General features: G+C 45.6%; 1 protein-coding gene across 2 annotated transcripts in view; it reads right to left on the bottom strand.

Annotated features, from left to right (window-relative positions):
- Positions 1-327: 327 nt before the first annotated feature.
- The window catches only part of Plc21C (Phospholipase C at 21C), a 252,871-nt gene continuing 236,213 nt past the window's right edge, over positions 328-16,985 (bottom strand). Inside the window, exons 20-23 of one of the 2 annotated variants that reach the window (XM_077664734.1) lie at positions 13,775-13,852; positions 8,823-8,880; positions 5,515-5,601; positions 328-3,847 (exon numbers count right to left, since the gene is read on the bottom strand). In XM_077664734.1, coding sequence (XP_077520860.1) covers positions 3,719-3,847; positions 5,515-5,601; positions 8,823-8,880; positions 13,775-13,852 — 352 coding nt within the window. In that variant the 3' untranslated portion in view covers positions 328-3,718. The remainder of the gene's footprint in view (positions 3,848-5,514; positions 5,602-8,822; positions 8,881-13,774; positions 13,853-16,985) is intronic. The other variant, XM_077664735.1, reaches the window with a different exon arrangement.

Raw genomic sequence — 16,985 nt, 5'->3', positions numbered from 1 at the left:
GTGGCTCTTGCAGTTCCTTTATCGTCAGTAGCTCCCCATTGTGCCTTGAGACCAAAGGTTATGTGCTCCCTTACCACAGGCCAGATAACAAGCTTCAACATGGAGGATCAGTAGTCAAGCATTGTGAAACAACAAGCTTTTTGATTCACATGCCCAAAATGAGGTAAATTTTGCAACACAATTCAGAGCTGTAAAATATTTTATAGCTCAGGCAGCCAGAAAAGCTGCACCCTCATTCCCCAGTACAACATATTCACTTAGCCATGTCTTGTATTCAACACAACCAATGTTTCAGTTAACATAAACACGACAGTAAACGACGCAAAATAAAAACATCCATTGTGATTTATTCATCCAACCACAGTTATTGCACAGAAAGCTTGTGCACTTAAAATGAGCAAAAGAGTGAGTAACTTGGCAATTAGCCTCACTGCTCGACCACTTTTCCACTTGCAAATATTTACATGCGGTGTCAAAAAATTTTTTGTTCTGCCAGTACAGTATATACGGAAAGCAATGGCGCTCCAACAGCAACCATTAAAAGTGTTTGCGTGCCATATGTTCAGCTCTCACTGTCACAAACAGCTGCTGACAGCATCTTAAAAAGCCTTGATTTGGATGTATCCAAAAGCAAGAGCCAATGAAAGAGCAGTAAGAATAAATAAAAAATCAAGGTTGTGACGCACTAAAGATGCAAGTGAAGATTCTGGCACTTCATTGCACTAAACGCAACATCCTGAACCACGAACAGGTATGCCTTGCTCAAAGTGGCTTGAGTGGAGACACAGTTTTGATGGTAGTCACCGATGGGACTTTTCGAGTGGCGTCACATCACACTTTACTCAAACTACAAAGCACGACAAAATTCGGCACTCGCTCGAAAGGACCCCTGAAATGATTAGCTCTAATTGGCTGCTTTATTCAGTTCAAATAACTGATTGCTTGCAATTTAAAATCATTTAAAGTATTCCAGGGCCTCTTCAAGCAGCTGTCTTGGCTCACATGCGGAGGTGTTTTGTTCAGTTAAGGATGAGAGGGGTGCATAACCTGCCGCAACAGTCATGAATAACGTTTGACCTACACGCACGTTAGTTGTGAGTAGTCTACTGTGCAGTGATCTGTAGGCAGCTGTGAGGCTTGCCACAGTTCATCGGCAAGCTCAGTGCACATGCATGACAGACACGTGCGACAGAACGTGCTTAAAGTATAGCTTTACAGTACACCGATGTCTTGCAAAGAGTGGGGTGAGGCCAAGGAATGTGAAGTGTGCTGCTAGATTTGCCTTGCTGAGAATGTAGTCCAAAACAAGGTGCATAATAGTGTGCAGTCCTTTATGTTAGACCCTCTTACAATGTGTGATCAACAAACAGTAAACAGAACACCTTGGCTTTACATCAAGACTTTTCATACCACATGACTTCGACACATTGAAATGCTTCGTTTAAATGCACTCTTCATTTTTACATACAACACAATACCTAACAATAACAGTGGCACAGCATGCATTCACCAGTAGCTGATTTTCACCGATAAACTCACCCCCTACTGTGAGGCTTTTCAAACCAACTCTTAGTCAAACCTATCTCCTGCCACTCTTGCTGCCATGCCACAAGGATGAGTGTTTGCTGGACTGTGAACTAGCAAAAAAACAAAATGCAGTCAACACAAAACTACATGCCATTATTGCACAAACAAAACTCCTCTTCAAGATGATAGCTGGCCACAAATTGGAAGCTCATCTTGCACCTTCAAGTAAGGTTCTCAGCAACTTAGGTCACAGGAATGCATAGAGATGCAAGTGAAAAACTCGCACATGAGGTTCAAAACTGAACTGCGGTGTGGCATGTCTGAAGTGGTAACAACAGATTTGAATGACAAGTGGTAGTGATGACAGACTGGAGGCCTAGTGGACTGCGGTAGGTGCCACACAGAGCACGGTGCTGCGAAACACAACCCTTCACGTGCATTGTGCACTTTTTCATACGATAACAGTGACAACAATGAGAACTGGGCAAATGTGTGGTGCGTGAAATGAAGAACCTCAACAGCAATGTTGCCCCTTTGCCTATGCCTTCCTGCATGGCAGCAGCTACAACTGTAGCTTCTTGTCACAACTCATGCAGCAAGAAAAAGAAAGGGACCGAAAAAAAAGTGACAACATCCAAGAAGTGGACGAGGGTACATACTTCCCTGTGTCACCCCCTTTTCTGCGTGCTGCAAGCTTGCCATTCACCCTGCTGCACCTGCCACAGGCGGCTGCCACTTGCGCTTTGGCGAGAGGGTTAAAATCAACAACAATGAATTTATGTGAACTGAATGCAGGCTACAGCAGCTGGCAAGGGCTACAGCTGTGCAGCTGCAAGAGGCAAAGGACCATGTGCAAGAAAGACAATCTCAATAGACATTAGAACTCCCATGGACATCCTGCGAACATTTAGGACGTCCGCTACATGTCGAATGGAGTTCCAGTGCCCACTGGCAATGTAAGAACAGCAGAGATGTGCTGCACATAAGCCCAAAAAAGTGTCCTGGTGTTGCAAAACCATAATGGTCCCTTTTGTTTTCATGGTAACGACCATGGCAATGGAGCAGGAGCTACATGGGGCTGCAGTCCCCCCTTCTTCATTCAATTACTTCGGAGGACAACACGGGACACTCACGAGAAGTCAACACCAGGCATCCGAATCCCTCATAGAAAAGGAATCGGAAAAGGAAGGCATTCACCTTGCAGGTATCAAAACTCGGATGGCTCATGCCAAGGCAACATGACACCAAGGAAAAGGCACACAATGTTATCGTCCAGATCCCACGCACTCACTGCCCAGCCACACGTGATGAGGGACGAATAAATCTCCTGTGAGCATCCTACAATGCCGAACCAGCAAGCTGATAGTGACAACGGTTCAGTCACAGACTACTGTCAACCTCTGAAAGTGCGCAGCTTGCTAGCACTGGCCCTGATACAATAAAGGTGGTTTTGTTGAGTGCAAGACACACTATGGGGGCAGAACAGGTCACACAGGCCTGCAGCCTATGCTTTATGATGAAGAGATTGGAGGACTGCCACCCTATGCAGCCAATGCTCCCGTTAATGCTGGTTTCTCTTGAAAAGGAACTAACTTTGTTTAGAATCACCGCGGACGCTTCTACTGGGGCTTTGCCGTAATTTTCCACTGTTGTTCTAAACGCAGGTGAATTACAGCTAGGGTGATCACCCTTCCAGGTAAAGTAACAGCACCCTGTGTTGCAGCACGCCATGCTATGGCACCCACTGTGCAGTGGCACCCTGTGCTGTGACACCTCACGTTGTGGCATCCCCTGAGCTGCGGTACCCTGTGCCTAATCTCTGGTACACCATAAGCAGAGGGCATACCACTGGGGCAGACAGCTGGGCTAGCTAGCATTCTGCAGCCAGGACCACAAACTCCAAAAGCAGTGTGTTCACTCCCACTCACTGGGGGGTGCTTGTGTGCTACAGGGAAAAACGATGGAGTGGTTAGGTTCGGAGCGAGAATGCCCACACGGAAGGCGTGTCTGTTGTCCTTGTCACACATATCACCCGGACAGCTGGGCCACCTCGCCAGATGAGTGCGGTGGTGGCAGGATGACGTGAGAGGCTCTGGTGGAGAGGGGCAGGGGCACAGACGGCTGTGCAGAGGTGGTGGGGTTGAGGCACCGGTGCAGGGAGCACGCCTCCTTCCTTCTTCTTCGGGGGAGGCTAGAGTGCAGTGCTCTGGCGTCGCAGGTCACTGGGCTCCGCTGTGGCAAACAGGTTGGGGTTGTCGCTCAGGGAGCTGTCCAGCTGGCTGCACTTGCGCTCGTACTCCTGGTTGTACTTCTCGATGGCCTGCATGGTCAGGGTGAGGCACATAGCTCACTCAGTGCCCTTCTCTCAACTGGTGCATTCAGCAATCTTTAAAATCAGCAACATATCGATATCCAAAAGGACACCATTGGGGCAGGGATTGGGGGTTTTTTTTATTGTGTAATCAAGTCATTATACAGGTACGCATATTCAAGTTTCTTTGCAACCAAAATGTGGCAACTCTGACATAGCACAGCAGAGGCTCTCTACAGCACTACGTCAATGTTTAAATAACTGTCTAAAAATCATAAGTAATCGATTAAAATTACAATTTCTCTATCTGTAATGCAATTGATTACAGTGGTAATTACAGCCCCATAAAAGTAACTGAACAATTACAGAAAAGTAATCAATTACTATTGCATTATTTTCCATTCAACTTTTATTGCAATAATACAGATTTACCCAGATTACAATGAACGTCTGCAGCTTGATTGATGTTTTGTTACACATGGTTAATTTTCAAGAGGAGTTGTTTTTCAAAGTTCTCGCAGCTAATTTTCTCCTGTTTTCTCGCGAAGAGGTCAGCAGCTACACTGAACACTCTCTCAGTACATGTGCTGCAGGGAAGGGCGGTATTACAATGAGTGAACACCTTGCACACCAGCTTGTATAGCTGCGCAATGCTTTGGTGCTAGTGCCCAAGTCCTCTACCAAGCGCGCTTCGTTGTTGCTCCCTGCTTTGTGTGGAAGGCTCTGAGTTAGGTGGGTGTAGTGGTAGGTAAGCTGCCGGGCCATCTGACAGAACGGGTGGGTCCCTAGAGAACGGTCGCATAACAGTATTTCTTGGGACGAGAACTGCTGTAGAAGACGGTGGTGACCCGGTTGTGGTCCGGACATAATAATGCATGCTGCTTCTCCTCAAACGGTCCGTTGTCACTCTGTCACAAAGGAAATATCTTTATCAGCACCAGTGTTTGCTGTCAGCTTGAGGTTCTGAAAACTGCACCATTGTTCACAACTTGTTTTTCAAAAAGAAGTAACTGATTACCAATGATAAATTACAGATAAAATTAACTGAATTACATCGAACATTACTGTTTGAAAAAGTAAACTATTAATTACAAAGTTAAAAGAAAATGTAATTAACTGCAAGTAATGAATTTACTTGGAACACTTTACGAACAACTCTGCTTCCAGTGCCTGCCAGCAGCGTAAGAAGGCGTTTCATGAGAATGGATAATGCCATCATTAGAAGCAGTCCATGGCACAATGAGACTTGGAAACTGTTGTCGCCGCAATGCTGTGGCAGTGGCAAATCAAAAGCGTAACCAGTTTTTTTTCTGCCTCGTGAACCAACTTGCATGTGCACATTTGGCAGCCGTAATGTAGTTATTGAACATGTAAGCACGAGCGAATATGTCAATGCCAGCTAGGCGACCTGTACACTCGCTTACTGTGTACTTCTTGCATGTTCCTGCCGACCACATAGTAAAGATACACCAGAGATGTGCACCCAATGTGGCCACCTTCTTTCACATGGTATCTGTCGACGCCATGTCAACATGGCAGGCATTGATACCGTTTTTCACTAGGGCCATTTCATTCCTCCCGAGTGAAAACTGGCAGGACCCTGCATGCTATTTTTGTTTCTCTTTTTCAAATGGCCTCCCATCAGGCTGATGCCTCCAGGTGCACAACAGGCTCACCTGGCTCTTCTCCTCCTCCATGCTTTTCCGCACCTCTTCGTGTTGCCTCTCCAGCTCGGCCTTCTTCTTGTCGAGCAGGCTCTTGATCTGCACGCAACGCCTTCAGCTCAGAAGGTGTAGGAAAACACGATGGCAAGACGGGCGACTTGGTGATACATACTTCTGGGAAAATAGCGCAAAAGACGAGGAGAGCAAGGAAAGAAAACAACAGGGCCAGCACTAACTCACAACTAAAAGTTTAATCACAGGAAGCAAGGAACATAAAGAGGGAAAACAATGAAGGAACCAAAGCAAACACACGTGTAGCTACGTGGAACCGAGGAAACGAACCTCACTGTCATGCAGGCATACAGACGTGCTGCTAACGCACAATCTAGTTTTTTTTTCTTCTTGTAAACAGCCTCCATAATCTCTCTAGTTAACTGTGTTGGATGGCTGTACAATACATCACTGTGATGCATAGTAGGGAAGCAGGATTTGCAGTCTCTAACATGCTTGACTAGATTAGTAGATTCATTAGCTTCGAATTAAGGCATTAGCATGCTCAGTCAGACGCGTGTTAATACAACGACCCGTCTGACCATTGTAGACTTGTCCACAGGAAAAAATAATTTTATAAACAACTCCTTCAGAGCATGAAACATACTTGGTTTTATGTTTGATCCCACAGGTACTTTGATTCATTTTGAGCCTGCTAATGCCTTGGAAGCTAATAAATCTACTAATCTAGTCAACATGTTAGAGACTGCAAATCTTGCTTCCCTACTATGCATCACAGTGATGTATTGTACAGCCATCCAACACAGTTAACTAGAGAGATTATACAGGCTATATACATGAAGAAAAAACTTGATTGTGCGCTAGCAGCACTTTGGTATGCCTGCATGACAGTGAGGTTTGTTTCCTCGGTTCCATATAGCTACACGTGTGTTTGCTTTGCTTTCTTCATTGTTTGCCCTATTTATATTCCTTGCTTCCTGTGATTAAACCTTTAGTTGTGAGTTAGCGCTGGCCCTGTCGTTTCCTTTCTTTGCTGTCCTCGTCTCTTGCGCTATTTTCCCAGAAGTACAGGAAAAGATTTCCTACACCATCTCCCAGACACACAAACTCCTACAAGTATGAACTTGTCAAAAAAAAAATATGGCGCACTTAAGCTCCACCTTTAAGGGTATGACGAGACAGTGTTAATGGGTTTTGTCTGCAATGGACACTGTTTCCTCTTTCACAATCACAATCATTACGTGAAAGACTGCACGACATGCATATAAAGCCCCGCTTTAACCAAGCTATACATATTTGCCTGCGTGGCCAAGTGGTAGTGTGTCTGACTGAACGCAAGGGTCAGGGGTTCGATTCGCTACTATGGCTCTGTGGATAAGGCCAGAGGAGATAGCACATAAGTTTTTCACATTCCTTCTTTGAATAGTGCCTGGTCTGTACGCTTCACTGAAGTCGTGCCCTTCAGAATGACCGAAGGAGTTCTAATTGAGGCGGCTTTACGGAAGCTAGGGTCTTGTCCGCCTCAACCTGTTGTGATCATTACAGATTCCAAATCTGCTCTTCAAGGGTTAGAACGCGGGTTCCCTACTTGCCTTGTCTCTGAGCTCTCTACGCATGGTGCATAATCTGCACAGCAGAGGCTTTACTCTATAGTACTTCCAATGGGTGCCCTCACATACAGGCGTAATAGGCAACGAGGTGATGGACAGCCTCGACCACAAAGCGCTGTCAGGTAATCCACCAAGGAATGTCTCTCAAGATGCCAAGAGACTCTTGAGAAAAACAGCGCTCGGCCATTTCAGAACCCTGTGGAGTTCACCCAATAAGCCATGTGTGACCAAGGGACTAAAAAGATATCAGACCACACTGCTACATCGCATTCGCACGGACTCTGCTCGTACCCCTGCGTGGATGTATAAGACGGGTCTGGCATCGTCTCTGCTGTGTTCCACACGTGGTGTGTGCACACGTGTGTGCAGCGATATCACATATTTTCTTATGCACTGTCGAGTGTACAACGCGGAATGGTACGTGTTGTTCGCTTCTCTCAAGAGTACAAGAGCCTCCCGCAGTTCCCTTCAGGACATTGTCTACCCGCGTGGAGAACAGTCATGTAGAAAGGAGGCTTCACGCCTTCTTTTAAAGTTCGTCCAGAACTCAGATCTGGACTCCAGGTGGGGACAGCAGCTGTTGACTACTGACTGCAATAGGTGATTAAGTTAATAAGAGCCATGCAGATCAGTCAGACGCCAGGTACGTGCCTGCTTTGTGGACCATATTCACCATTTAAGTGTCGCTACGGTGGAGCAATTGCCGGCAGAATCTGCAAGCCTAACCTCACCAGCAGCTGTAACAACCTCAACCTCACCCTCATCCTCCCTGCTACTAATTACTGCAATTATCTCTTTAGCACAATTCATTTATGTTACATACTTGCGTGTCATATTGATGTCTGAGTCATGTTGCAACCTTCTAGTCACCAGTTTTCTAATGTTTTAATCATTTTTCAAATCAGCTCCTCCATGTGTGATGCAGCCACCTTTTCGATAAATCCGGTGGCGCTGCCGCCGCCAATGCCCGATTTTCTTGCACAATGGGAATCTTACGCTGTCGTGCAATTAGTAAGAATGAGAGAAAAGTAACACAGATGCGAGGAGGTTAAACAGAAAAGGTTCTTGGCTGGCTGCCCCCAATCTAGGCAAGGGCTCTTAAACTAGGTTCCTTGAAATGTTTCTTGGGCTCTCCAAGCACTGAAAGCCATGCATACCTCCAGCCCTACTTTGATTTTGGACTAATCACACCGTAACTGCTTACGACAGACATTGTTGCACTACATGGCCAGTCATCACGACTCAAACTTGGGTATTTTTTTGATGGGTCATCCTTCAGTGCACTCCTTTCTGCATGCATGTGAGGCAGCAAGAAACTGATGCAAAGACATGCAGGGGTCCCTCAGCACCTTCTGAAAGCTGCTGGGGCTCCCTCGGACTATAAAGCTCGAGAATCCCTGCATTAGAGAAAGAATGACAGAAAAGTGAAGGAAAGGAGCCCAAATGTTGCAGGCACACACAGAAGGGGGTGTAGGTAGGCTGTCACTCAAGCCCTTGAGAAGCAAAGCACCGCTTCAGGGACCACATGACTGGTAGGCTCCTACTTCACATGGCAGAGCAGCTTTCTCAACAACGCGAAGTGAAGTTCAAGAATAACAGTGGTAGGGCGAATTTAAAATGGGCAGTTAAGACGGGCCAAGAGACGCATCTTTATACATGTAAGGCAAAGGCACGAATCCCAGCCCTTGTTGGACTCACCCGTTGGCGTTCCGCTACAGCTTCACCAATCATCTTCTGCTGCAACTCTCGCTTTATCCTGCAGAGCAAAAGGAGCGGCATGAGCCACTGCACAGTAAAGTCCAACAGGCACCCTGTGTGTTTCCAATTGCATATCTTAAAATTTTGCCAGTGAAAAGCTGGAAGAAGAATCAACAACCAGCAGTGCATGCCCTGCGGGCTATGCACAGGTGAGATGCACCGTCTGAGATTCATGGCACGGCTATCCTGGGCCTGTGCGAATACAGTCGAACCTGGATGTGGCAAACTCGAACAGGATCACAAAATAATTCGATATATCTATAATTCAATATATAAAACATGGTAATAGATCAACTGATCTGTGACCTAGAAGCGAAAATATTTGCACCCATGCCAGTGATGCACTCCTCGTAGAGATGCACCGCCCGCTGTCGTGCTGGTAATGCACCATTCGCTAGGTCAAAACTGCTTCGGATCAAAGCCGGTGAGAACAGTGCTTTCGAACTAGCAACTGCATGTAACAGATATCTAATTCTGTTGCCAGTGCACTATACATAGAATAATCCCTCATTAAAATTAAGGTGCAGCGGAGTTTGAATTTATTTCAGAATTTAGGCAATGTACAATTGTCTCTGTGAACAGGCCTCAAGGTGACACATGAGGTCACACCTCTGCAAATGTCTACTAAGTAGTGCCAATGGGCAGAGAACGAGCAACGCTGAAGAGGTCGAAGCGAAGGCAGCGAAGCATGCAACGCGAGGGCGTGCTTTACCGCCAACTGTATAACACTAGACTACAGTTTGTTAGGTGGACTTCACCGCACGACAGTGATGTGGTGTCGAAAATGAGTACAAGAGACCGAAGACCACCCTCATGGTAGCAAAACGTTCACCACATCACACGGTTTAAAGCACTTCCAGCATACAGGTGCCCAAGGCCACGCAGGAGACCCATCTCTACCCGTGGAAAGTGATCGATGAGCGCCGTTAGGAGAAGCTCCACTTCCAGGGGCATGGAGCATGGTTCGATATATTGAACGGCTGGTGAAATTTCAGCACGATATACAGCACGACTTCCTGATACTTTTACACAGGATTTTCAAGGGGATAATCTGCATGTTCAAAAGAGCCAGCAATTCAAAATATCCAGGTTTGATATATCCGGGCTCGACTGTATTCAAGAATTTCGAATACTCGGCCAAATAATAAAGTGTTTGATATTCAATTCGATCCGAATGTTTGGTATCCCAAATCTCGAAGTATTTGTCATGAGCGAATAACATTATTATTAGATTTGTACCTGCCAGGTGTCTGCGACCTCGCAACCCGGGATGCACACAACCCGTAATCGGCAAGTGCACACCAATACAGAGAATTAGCATAGCCCGATCCGCTTCCACGCGCCACAGCTGTGCATGTGCTGATTGGTGGCGCCTTGTGGCATCCTCAGTGTGATCTGCGCATGCGCGGTGGCTCCGCACAGAACTGAGATCGTGGTATTCCAAATCTCTCTCATTGGAGGATACACGGCTCCCTTGACTTCTGTGGAACGAGTCCAAGCTGACTGCAGGTGCCGCAGCCGCTCTTCTTCGTATGAACTTTGTGAATCAAGTGTGATGGCACAGGCACCAAGGGGAGCTAGCATGAGGCACATGCAGATGGGTACCTCGCCTGGTGCGAGGTGGCGCTGAACGCTGGGTGTGCACTCCTAGCAGGTGTTCATGGGCTCGTTGCTTAAAAGCAATGGCGGAGCAACTAGACAATCGCAACTAAGAGCAGCAGTCAGAGGCTCACAGATAGGTCCCACACCCCACAAATATGTCGGCTTTGCATGTAGGTTGACTCCCCGAATTTCTGATGGCCATTTTTGCAGCATTTCAACACAGCTTCAATGAGTGCTACAAAACTCCAATGCATTCTCTCTTTTTTTTCATGTAATGGCCTTGTGTGTGTTCGAAAAATACATGATTTTTAAAGTGCCTATTGTGCTATTCAACTTTTTTTGAGTGCCACAAGTATTCGAAATATTCGCCCGAGATTATTTCAATGAAAATTACTGATAGCTTTGAACCAACAAACCACTATTTGTACATGCATGCATGAATCACACAGTAAACCAATCACCAAGTCTGCACTGGTTGTTACAACATGCTGCCATCCCCGCTGCTCTGCCCTTACTGTTATTCTGGCACCAACGTGTGCATGCCTGTGCTCAAGGATTTGAAGACAGTCTATTTCCAATGGCAACGGTTTCTTCACATTAATTAGTGTTCATTCGTTCAATATAACCATAAAGCTCCTTTGCCAAGGGTATTTACACAAATGCATGCTAAATAAAACCAGCAAATAAAAAACAATCAATCAATAAGTAATAAGTAACACTCCAAAAAAATGCAATATTCTACACTACGTAGTACTCAACATAATGAACAAAATAATAACTACGATAATAATAACAGATGAATCATTACAGTAAAATCTCGATCATACAAATCTCCCAAGGTCACGAAAAATATCCGTATCATCCGAAATTCTTATCACCCAAAATGCAAAAATATCTACGCAAAATTTATGCAAATCTGTTTTCGGCTGATGGGGTTCACATGCCGCACCACTGCTGACTTGAGATGTCAGCGCTGTGCAGGTTGTGCGCCGTTGTCACTGCTCGCAATGCGCATTGCATGTCTGGTGATCGAGACGTCATCGTTGCACGTGCCGCGCGCCGTCACTCACTACTCGCTGTGCGCACATCATGATAGGCTATCCCGGCTTTGGTAATGAGTGGGTAGCAAGTACTTGGTGCTTGAGGGTGCAGTCGCAGCTCGTGCATTCGTATCATCTGCTGTTGGGTGGAGGGTTGTTCACAAAACCTGAATTTCTGCCCATTGCACACAATGCATTCTAGCCGGGGCATTTTACGAATTTGTATTATCTCAAAATTTGTATAAACCAGGATCGTATCATCAAGATTCTACTGTAAAATTTAGCAAAAATGTACAATGGCAAAATTACCACAACTGTGGAATTCCACAACTGTAGAATTTCACTGTCAGATGCATGCAGATGCACCAGAATGGGCACATCTGCATGGTACTGCCTATTTTAAAGGGGTCATGACATCAATTTCCAGACTCAAGCTGTTTATTGCACATTATTTATTCACTATGCATCTTGAAACAACTGGCAAACATATGAGCTTGTTTTGTGTAGCAAGTAATTTGTAATTGAATTTTTAAACATTCTCCTGAACCGTGTGGCAGTCAGGCAACACTGGCACGCTCGCAATTCATGATGACATAAGCCAATGGTCACGTACTTATTAACGACTGAACTGCACGTACTGCACATAGTGAGCGTAGGGGAGTGTTCGTTGTTCGAGCTAAGGGGTACGGAGGGGTGAAGGGGGAAGTCACAACAGGGGGACAAAGGCAACAAAGGCACGTGTCCTTCCCTTTTCTGTCTACCTTCTGCCCAATATCGGTGACTTCACCACAACGTGCCACAGCCGAACTCAAGTAGCTCCACACCGACCATGTATAGGAGGCGCTGACCATGCACACGTCAGTTCTGCAGCAGATGATGGTGCTGTTGGGTCATGACGTTACTCGGGCTGCTTCAACATGGCTGTCACCGCCAGGGGGAGGGGCTTAGAGCCGATAACTTCCAAATGCAATTCACAGCTTAAAAGCGCGCTTAGGGCCCTACTCTTTTTATAATTATGCATAATAGCATTGTGGCTAGTAGCTGCAATGTAAAACCACAATTTGTTGGTAGATGATGTCAAGACCCCTTAACACAGGTTATTCTTGAATAAATACAGACGCTACCAAAATAAGGTAAGAGAAAACAGGAATTAACATGTATGCTCACAAACAACTCACTAACTAAACTAGAGATAAAAAACAGAGGATCAAGGTACCTGGCAGAAGATGCTGGCAGCTGTATACATTTGATGTCAAACCTCAATTCTCTCAATATGAGCCATTTTTCAGTTCAGATCTCTACCTTGAGTACTGAATTCTCAATTAAAACACAAGCACAAAATTTGTCTCTGGGTGTAAAAGGCCTCTTCTGTTCTACTACATCTCATGTCAAGCCAACAGACTGTATTCAGTACTCTTTCAAGAACTGGCACGCTGTTGTTTACTGTTCCGATGATGGTGTGGTGAATTCTTTCAAAATGGGAAATATTTGAAAAGAAAAATGCACCATAACCTCATCGATACGTTCTCCATATATATGTCCAAAATCGTGAGCAATAAAAATATCCCATAGAATTACACTGCTTTTCTTCTCATCAATACATTCCTGGATGGTGTTATTTCCTGGAAAGTGCGTTTATAATTTCGCCAAATTCTGACTGTACGATAGGTTTAGCGACCAACTGTAGGTGCGCTAACATGCGAGGGGCTCAGCCAAGGCAAGCAACGTTGGTAAAAGCCTAGCGACAACCAGCAGCCAGGGTGGCTTCTCTGCAGCTCATGAGTACAATGGGGGCGAAGCATCCTAAAACGATGGCCCTGCTACTTTCATCCTTGCTGCCATTGGTCTGGCTACATAGCAAAGTCTCTTTCACGGTAAGCACAATCCAAATTTGAAAAGAAGTTCACGAGCTACAAAAGAAAATCTCTAGATCTTGCAACAATAAATGCTGACCGGCCTCTACAGGAATGGAAGTACGTATCAATATAAATTCCTAAAGCGGCGAGTGAAAAAGATTAGCACGAGTGACTGGTCACCACAGTGGTGCAATGCCTGTGCCTCACTGCAGTTGACGAACACACTGATAACGAGAAGGCCAGGGCATTCCAACTCATTTTTTTTTTTGATGAAAAGCTCGCTTCCAAGGGTTCAAGCTTTGAATATTTTTTTTTTTCTGACATTTATTTCCACAAAAAATAGTCTCCAGCCGCGCAATAGAAAGATGATTATGAAGGAAGAGGGAATACTCGCCTGAAACGATGGTTTTGTTTGGATGCAGCCGAAACCAATCGAGCCAGTGAATAAAATCGACGATTTGGTTCGCAGTGTCTGCGTTGGGAAATAACAAGGTTATAAATGCAATATAATTCCTACAAATTTTCCTATGAGTGAGGATATATCGCTGCTTGTGAGGACCAAGCTAAAAAGAAAGGCCGCGTTCTCGGCTGGCCAACTCCAGAGTCAGCACAGTTGCACTCCAACGCTTGGAAGCGGAACGCTTGACAAAGGCTCCTTCCTGCTGACCTCCCCTGTGCCACGAACAAGGGAACAGGTCGGCACTATTGCTATCAGCGCGTATGCGAACTGCAGTACTTTGTCGTGCAATACCGCAGGTTCGGTCGCATGTCACTTGTGCTAATCTTTTTACTCGACACTGCACTTATTCTTGTGTCACATTTTTCAAAATTGTAGTTGTTTGTACATTCATTTTTCCAGGTAATATGCTTTTTCCTCGCCTTTTTTAGAAAGAAAATACCAACAAGGCTCTATTATTATTGAGGAGGCTACTGCACTGTTTTCATCCTGAGTGCCACTACAAATTAGCCTAAGCAGACCATTACAGAGCTTCCCACAAACCAAAGAATGCAAAGTTGTAAAAACTTCAAGGTGTGCTAATGACCTTTCGTTGCTGACTGTTGCAGCATTGTGCGCTCTTTGTTCTCCACCTCTCTTACAGCATTATAACACATGAGATTTTACTTTACTAGCACGTCTGATAGCTAGTACTAGGCTCCATCGATTCCAAAGCCATGCACACTAGGCGACCAGCCCCTGCTAACCTGTAGTGCTGTCCACTCAGATATTAGACACAAGGAGTAGTACTGCAGTTTCATGCCTAAAGCCAGCTGCTGTCATCAGAGGATCAGACATTATTTATCTGTGCCAAACTGAGAGGCTGCTTAATGTGGTTCTTTCAGGTTTAGCGCCTTACGGCTCAGTTAAAAAAAACTGACAATAAATCAATTCGTAACTTCTATCCAAGAACGAAAGAAACCAATTAAACAACAAGACTGATGAAATATGCAGTTATGCTCATTGTTTGTTTTTCACAATTTAATGCGGCACAGTTTCATACTGATGGTTGCTGAACGACTTCTTCCAAAACTTCAAATCTTTGAATTTTTTATGCTGTTCTGAACTTTTACAAGGAACTGCCACTTATTCCATTGGAATAATGTAATGCACGTTCGCACCCAATTTTTCGGAGGAAGCAATGTTCAGAGGTTCAATTTTTTTCAATCAAACGGTGCAGCAAAACAATGAGTTGGGCATTGTAAAACAGTGCAAAAAACAAGGAACCAGAGAAAGAAAGAGAGGGGATGATGCGCTTCACGCACTGACTGCCGTAGGCAACAGAGTAAATTTTCCACTGAATTTGCATGCTTACACAGCATTTCACAGAATGCCTTCAAGCTGTTCCCCGCTTTTTGTATTGTTACAAAGTGGAAAGAAGGCGGATTGTGAGCCCAACCTGAAGGCATGGCACCTGCCTGCAACAATCAATGGAGCCAATACCACTGCTGCTTATTGGAACACATAACCATGTTGCCAATGACACCATCTGCACTACACACAATTACTCGCAGTGTATCTGATGAGGTTGCGTACATAAGCTGTGCAAGCCCCATAAATTTTTTTGGATGCAAAAATGCATGGTTCTCATGCACTGACTCCAACGAGAAGCCAAGACAGCAGCATGTACATGCTGCTTTTTGTTGGTCACGAAAGCACAGAAAGGTTGGAAACAAACAGAAATGGTAAGGTGTGCACTGGCACGTCAGCCAGTGAATGTTACGGGCAAATTACCATTGTCGCCTGCCACTGCTACCCAGTGGGGAGTTAAGGTAGCGTTGTTCAAGGATATTCCTGAGCAGCAACAAACTGTCTCTAGGTGCATCTACCACCGCTCCGCAGTCTAGATAGCACGTTCAGTGGGATAGATATGTCTTTTATTGCGAAATTAACAAGACCATGAATGAGGGAAAAAGGCACCTGAGGCCCAAATTGAGACCAGGCATGCTCAGTCATGATTTAAATAATGTTCATATCTGTTTGCAATGAATCTTTCACACTGTTTAATCATTTCATCATTTTTCTGTTCCCGCAGAACACAAAACACAGGTGGGCTAGTGCATTAAATTCATTTTAAAAAAAAAAAGGCCGCCACTGTCTGGAAGGCGTTGAAGCAACAAGCATTAGCCGTTTGGTTTACGCACGCCGCCTAGCACCATCTATCAGAGAAATTACGATGCACGTCTACCCATTGTCGAGTTGCACCCCTTCAGGATACGTCCCAAATGGAATTTGCTTCGTTTGGGGGGGGGGGGGGGGGGGTCAAGGTGGGCCTAGTATTCGGCTTGCAGTGCGATATGGTAATGCTTCCATTAGTAATTGCATGCATGCAATGTCTACCTATTCTTTAATTGTGGTTTTATTTCTATACCACAGCCCATAGAGTTTTATTTGCCTCCTAAATTCGGTATTGCCGCGAATATTTGCAGTGTTTGTTCATTTTTCAAATCTGCCGCCACACCACTTTATCGCTTTGTTTGCGGCGCAAGACGCGACTAGATTTATCTCGACTGATCGCAGCCAGGCAGAGCTGATTCTACGTTGTTCCGGAATGTTCTAGTAACTTTGCGCTCTTTATCTCGAATGTTCGCTATCAGCTTTAAACTGAGCACGGCCGACAGCGGCGGGCATTCTGTTCGACGACCGCCGAGCACGCTTGTCGCTTCGCCGCCGCCGAGTGATTCAGTCCATTTTGGGTGCAAGTCAGCCCAATAAACAGTTCATTTAGAAGACCCTTTCTTCCGTCTTCATCGCTGCTTCGACTGCCGTCACCACTACGTGACATCTGGTGGAGGTGCGGGGTAGCCTTACATGTTCCGGACGCCCCCTTCAAGTCGTGAAGCCAGCCCTGAGCGCTTCGCACCCGAGGACGAGCCAGCAGCTCAGCGAGCCAGCCGACGTCTCCAGGGAGAGGAGCCTGAGTTCGGGAAACTGCCGGACCGCACAAGACAGCGAAAAGACGCTGCTACGAGCACCGCAACCTCGCCGAAGATGTCGACACCGATCATACTGCAGCAGCCACGGGTGCCGCCAACTTTCAATGGATCCCTAGGCGAAGACCCTGAAGAATGGTTGGATCAATTTGAGCGTGTGGCGTCATTCAACAAGT

Source organism: Amblyomma americanum, chromosome 5 (assembly GCF_052857255.1).
Source record: "Amblyomma americanum isolate KBUSLIRL-KWMA chromosome 5, ASM5285725v1, whole genome shotgun sequence".
In the NCBI taxonomy this organism is placed as follows: Eukaryota; Metazoa; Arthropoda; class Arachnida; order Ixodida; family Ixodidae; genus Amblyomma; species Amblyomma americanum.
The sequence above is the reverse complement of the archived record's forward strand: the minus strand, read 5'-3'. Positions and strand labels throughout refer to the sequence as shown.